The 6,041-nt window shown below is 35.0% G+C and overlaps 2 protein-coding genes across 2 annotated transcripts in view; one reads left to right on the forward strand and one right to left on the reverse strand.

Annotated features, from left to right (window-relative positions):
• Positions 1 to 5,483, reverse strand: part of LOC106871869 (monocarboxylate transporter 4) — a 15,891-nt gene extending 10,408 nt beyond the window's left edge. Inside the window, exon 1 of the mRNA XM_014918609.2 lies at positions 4,261 to 5,483. Within this exon, the coding sequence (XP_014774095.1) occupies positions 4,261 to 5,014 (754 nt within the window). The 5' untranslated portion in view covers positions 5,015 to 5,483. The remainder of the gene's footprint in view (positions 1 to 4,260) is intronic.
• Positions 2,844 to 6,041, forward strand: part of LOC106871870 (U11/U12 small nuclear ribonucleoprotein 25 kDa protein) — a 30,052-nt gene continuing 26,854 nt past the window's right edge. Inside the window, exon 1 of the mRNA XM_014918611.2 lies at positions 2,844 to 2,995. The gene's annotated coding sequence lies outside the window, so the exon portion shown is untranslated. The remainder of the gene's footprint in view (positions 2,996 to 6,041) is intronic.

Genomic DNA, 6,041 nt, shown 5'->3' on the forward strand with positions numbered 1-6,041 from the left:
GTGGAAAAAATAAATGGAAGGAAAAAAATTGGTAAATATTTCGGTGTGAACGCAAATAGCTGTTACGTGGTAGCAGGTCATGCAAGAAATGGCAGCTAAATCTTTCCTTTTCTGGAAAAAGAACCGTCTACGCGTGATTTCGATGTCACATTCGTTGAAATCATGCAAAATAACATCGAAAGGAAAAAAAGACCCGCGAAATAAAACTCCCTTAGTGGGAAACTTCGAGGTCCCCACCACCTTTCTTTTCTGAAAAAAAGTGGCTTGCGTCGGGTATGGAGGTCAGATACGTTGAATGCATCCGAAAAATCTGTGGAAAAAAATTATTCCACACCGTGGTACGAAATATTTACCGAAAGAATAAAATCTTGTACCGATTATTCCTGTATTTTAATTAATTCAAATATACCTCATCTTAAAGAGTGGTAAGTCATAACAATTCAAGTTGGTAACTGTGAGCTGTAAAAAACATTTTTCAGCGTATCGAACTTTGATATGGGAAAAGCCCAAGGGCCCGGGAACAGGGGGTGCAGCGGGTGCACCCGTACCCCCTAGAATTTTCAGGGGGTGCAAGATCAAAATTTGTACCCCCTACATAATCTTACTAGTTGCAGAAAAAAAGTGTCTAAAATCTATCGGTATAAAATGCTTAAGTTCGATCTCGTTTCAAAACAAAGAAAAAAATAAAATAATTAAATAAATAAAAGTGATGAAGCTGGCATAAAATTCCCTGGGAGTTTAGGACCACTAACTTCTGAAGGCAAATAGCGTCAAAATACAAAAAAAAATAAGTGACAATACAACAGTAGCCGCAACAATAACAACAACAAAACCAGCATGTATGGTTAATTTTGAATATATAGCATTACTTGAATTATTGAAGACAGCTCCCACCCAGTTTCTGTCTGTCAATACTTCTCTCCATCTTTTAGTACCACTCCCAAGTTCTTTGTAATTGGTGTTGCTAAAGACTTAAAACATGGTTAAATGGATTTGACCGTTTGACCCCAGTCTAAAAATAAAACCCCTTCAAAATTCTTTCAGTACAAAACAACCATTCAATATTCCATTATCAACTTGATCACTGCCTGGGTAAGTGCCTTTTTTTTCAACTCCAACTTTAGTCTTGATTCACCTTTTCATTTTGTTATTTTTCATGTTTTTATTCAATTTACCTGCAATTTTCCTCTTGTATTAGATGGATAACCCAATCTCCATTTACAGCAAGTAGCGAGCGTCTAGTTTTTTTCCCTGTGTGCTAAATTCGACTACTTACGACTAACGCGTGCGCATGCGCAAATTTGTGATATGCACACTCCCAGAACTCGGATCCACACTTCTCCAGTAGTGCCAAATTTTGAAACTGAGTTTGCACCCCCTAAGCAAATTTTGTTCCCGGGCCACTGGAAAAGCCTGCATTCTTCGACGCCAATATATTATTGTTTCTGAATGTTGTTTTTATACCAACCAGGGACTCCTCGAAGCTTACAAACTCCCTATTTAGATCCTTGGATCATATAATTACACACACACACACACACACACACACGTGCACACACACACACACACAAGTTAAATGTATGGCCGGACATACAGTGACGATTAATTTTTTTTACCTATAAAGTGCTTAGCACGACAGGCGACTATACTGCTAAGCGATTTATAGGTGCGAAACCAACGGTCACTCTTTGACCGGCCATAACATTTAACTTCCCCAAAAATGTTACTTCTTTAATGCCTTAGTGTGCGGTTCTTTTTCGGATATATGAACTACTGGTGATATAAATGTATATGTGTGTGTGTGTGTGTGTGTGTGGAGAAAGAGAGAGTTTGAAGTGATGTACAGATATCGTATATTTAGAATAATAAGGTAGTCAGAATGTTGGATGATTATATATATATATTTATTTGAGCACACAAATACAAAAACCACACCTCTTTACTTCACCCACATTAATGAATACAAAAGAATAAAGAAACAAGATATGGAAATGCAATTCTTATTTTTCCTGAAGGAAGTTAAAAATAACGTCTGGTTTTTTTCAATGAAGAACCGTGACCAAAACAAATACAAAAATTATTTTTCCTTCCCCACCCTAAAAGGTTACTAAGTGTTAAACAAACAAGTCTAACCATACCAGTACAAAAACCACGCCTCTTTACTTCCCCCTCCTTCTCAATCCTTTTCTTCTTTCTCCTCCCTTGCATGGCAAACCCCACAGTTATTACCGGTTTCGATGAATCTTATCTTATGAGATTCATCGAAACCGGTAATATTTTCTTTATATAATTTTTAAAAAAATATTTTTATCAAATTCCTTCTTAAATTGAAATGTCTTAGACATACCTATGTCTGGCAACAGGACTCTGCACTGTGCTACTGAAGCAGGAGATGCCAGTCACGGCTGTCAGATAACTTCTGCGACCACATCACCCCTAACATTTGGCCACCTCATTCCCCAGACTGCAACCTCCTTGATTATGAGTGGGCCGCAGTTGAGCGAGAGACCAACAAAACTCCTTGTAACACCAAAGATGAACTGAAGGCAAAGATTACGGCAGTATTCACCAGCTTAAACAAAGAAGCTGTCTCGAAGAATTGCAGGAGATTCTGAAGTCGTCTGGAAGCCGTAGTGTGGTTGAAGCTAATGTCAATTTTTTTGAATAAATTTACTCTTTAGTATTTCAAGATAATTTTATGTAATTTTTGTAAATATATCTGTTTAAGTAATTTACCACCTCTCCTGAGTATATTGGCTTCAAATTTCAGCACAAAGCCAGCAATTTTTCGTGGGGGGTGGGCGGGGTCGATTAAATCAACCCCAGTGCTCAAGTAGTACTTATTTCATCGACCACGAAAGGATAAGCGATAAAGTCGATCTTGATGGAATTTGAACTCGGAACGTGAAGAATGACTAAATGCCGCTAATCATTTTGACCTGCGTGCTAACGATTCTGCCAGCTCGTCGCCCTGATAGTTTCAGTATATTACAAGGTGAGTTAAATATGCTTTGATCGTCACTTTTTATAAAAAATACTCTTGTCTTTTAAAAAGAAACTATTTTGTAGTTTATTAATCAAAACTACTAAATCATTTTATTATCTGTCTTTATTGACAGTTCTGGACTCAAACAATATATTTACATTACACACTGTACTTCATCAAGAATGTGATGTCTTATTAACAAACACGCCAAGTCATTTTCATTTGAATATATTTCAGAAAAGATTCCAGCAGTATAGTAATTTTCAGTATTTTAAATTAGGTTTTTAATTCAACCCATTGGGTCATTATTCTTTACACATTTGGTTCACTAAATAATTAACTAATTTTGCAGTTCGTAAGAATTTTTAATCGGATTTCTCCATCATTAATTGCCTGGGTAGATTTTTATGTTTATCTGGATTGTTGTACGTCTTACATAAAGCTATTTTTTTCCTCACAAAAAATTGCATATTACACAATGTGTGACACTAAATAGCTTTACATATCACATTAAAAAAAAAACTGTCTTGCTCTGTATGGAAATGACCTCTAAATTGGGATCTTTTTTAAAACGGGGGCCACATTTTTCATTAACGAAACACTTTGAAACATGGAACACTGGTAGAATGTGTCATATAAAACATCTTTTTCTCTTAGTCTTCTTTAAAAAAAAAGAAATTCATAAGTTATTCCATGTTAAAGTTGTCGTATTTCTGTAATTTCAACCAATCACTGACGTCCATTTAGCCGATATACATTAAGTGCCGACTACATAAACAAACGATTCTGAAACAATTAATCCTAACCCTAACCCTAACCATACGGTTAGGGTTAGGGTTAAAGCAAATTTAAAATGAAAAAAGCAAATAAAACGAAGGTATGGAGATTAAATACGCTTTACATCGCTTAATCAGCCAAAGGAGTAAATATAAACAACTGAATACTTGTCAGTGATTGGTTGAAATTATCGAAATAAGACAATTTTTTTACATGAAATAAATTCGAATACAAAAATATTTTTCTGTTCTATAACACAAAATAGATAAGTATACGAAGTTTGAAAGTCTTTCCGTATCAAAAACACTACGTAAAACATTAATGAAAAATGTGGCCCCCGTTTTAAAATAGATCCCTAAATTGTCTGATTTGTATCAAATGCATATGTATCAGTCATTACATTCAAAACCAATTATGCTTCATTCTATTTTATTATAAGCATTCATAAGAGAAATAACTCTAAAGTTGAATAAGAAAACAAAAGTGTTTATTATTACCTAATCCATATGTCACTGCTAAACAGAGTGACTGGACCAAACTGGTTACAGAACGGCTAGCACCGAATACATCCAGAAGTATGACGTAGATTAGTCCCAGAGAGTAAAGAAGTCCGGTACAACATTGCATAAGGAAGCAAAATAGCATTATCATTCCTTTCCTGCATGGACTGATATCTTCCGATAATGCATTTGATTTTACATCGATACTGTGTCGAGCGATTCCTTCGAAAACACTGGAATCAAAAGTTCCAGATCGATTTGCATGTGATATATCTTCTATTTCTGATCCTTCTCTGTTGGCAATTTCACTGGTCGAAACTTCTGGAAGTTCAGTTTCTATCCCGTTACCTATTTGTGTTTCTGAATTCTGTACATGATGGTTTTTCTCGGCAAGTACCTCCTCCACTATATTGACTCTGTTCACTTGAACATTAAATGAATTCGAATGATCGCTTTTGTTCTCGTTTTCTGCAACATCAAATGTAAATGCCAAATTTTCACTCCCTTGATTTGAAACCTCTTTTATTAGATCGTTCCTAGGAAGGTCAACATCATTCTGAAATTTAATCATATACATCTTATCGTTAGGGTCATTTTTTATGTCTCCGGTTAAGTTATCCCAAACATCTTTCTTTGTAATTTTAACCGTAAGGACTCCGTCAGCATCTTTCAAGTATCCGTCTTGGTCAGAATTGACATATTCCTCGGTGGTACCAGCTGTTGGATTATTAGGATTGTCTTCAAGGTTCATTCTTTAAATTTGAAGTTTTGTTACTTTTCTGTAGATCACAGAATAGTTACTGTCAAGTGAATATTACGTTAAATATATTAATGAATGTATATATGTGTGCAAATTCTACTGCAGTTACTGAAGTGTGCTATTGCAGAAAAAAAAGTAAAATAATATATTGATAGGTATGAACGACGATTTATTCAATCATCAAAAACTAAAATTTGTTTAAATTATCTTCACGGTGTTCAACATAATTGCCTGTTTTTGTTTTGTTAATATTTGAAGTAGAAATGATTTAAAGTTACACACACGCACACACACAAAAAACAAAAAAAATAAAAGTATGACATTCGAAAAGTTTAAAAATATGGGCTATATTAACGAAAGCGGAGTAGTCCAACTGATAGCGATCGTTTTAGTAGTTATAATGTGGCATACTATTCAATAGTGATATTTTATTTTAATTATATGCTTCTCTTAAATGAAATCTAAATATTTCATGGCACGACTCTTGCCTGAGCATAGATATATATTTAATGTAAGGAAGATCATGAACGTTTGTGTTTTTTGCATAACAAAGAGCGTTCTGATTTACATATGTTCAGAACACCCATCCTCAGAGACTGTACGTGTAGATATACTATCTATCTATCTGACTGTCTGTCTGTTGTACTTTTCCACTTTTTCTCACTAACTCATACATACATATATAGGAAAGTGGGTTATACATCTTTAGATTGTATACCTGACTTTCTACTATAAAATTAAACTTAGAATATATATAACGGAACGCTGAACTCCAGACTAAACAGCTTAAACAACACTTTATTTAGGTGGTAAACATATAAACACATCTTTAGTTCTTGTTGTGAGCGAGCTGTCGAGTGTAAGTCCGAAAGATGTAGAGACAGCTTTAAACACACGTCCATGCTCAATCGCTGGCCAGCGAGAAAGAGAATGAATTGAGCGGGAAACGCTTGCTTGTTTAATTCTACGCATGCGTAAGACTACGCATGCGCAGGCGTTACTACACATACATACATAA

This window comes from Octopus bimaculoides, chromosome 10 (assembly GCF_001194135.2).
Source record: "Octopus bimaculoides isolate UCB-OBI-ISO-001 chromosome 10, ASM119413v2, whole genome shotgun sequence".
NCBI classification, from domain to species: Eukaryota; Metazoa; Mollusca; class Cephalopoda; order Octopoda; family Octopodidae; genus Octopus; species Octopus bimaculoides.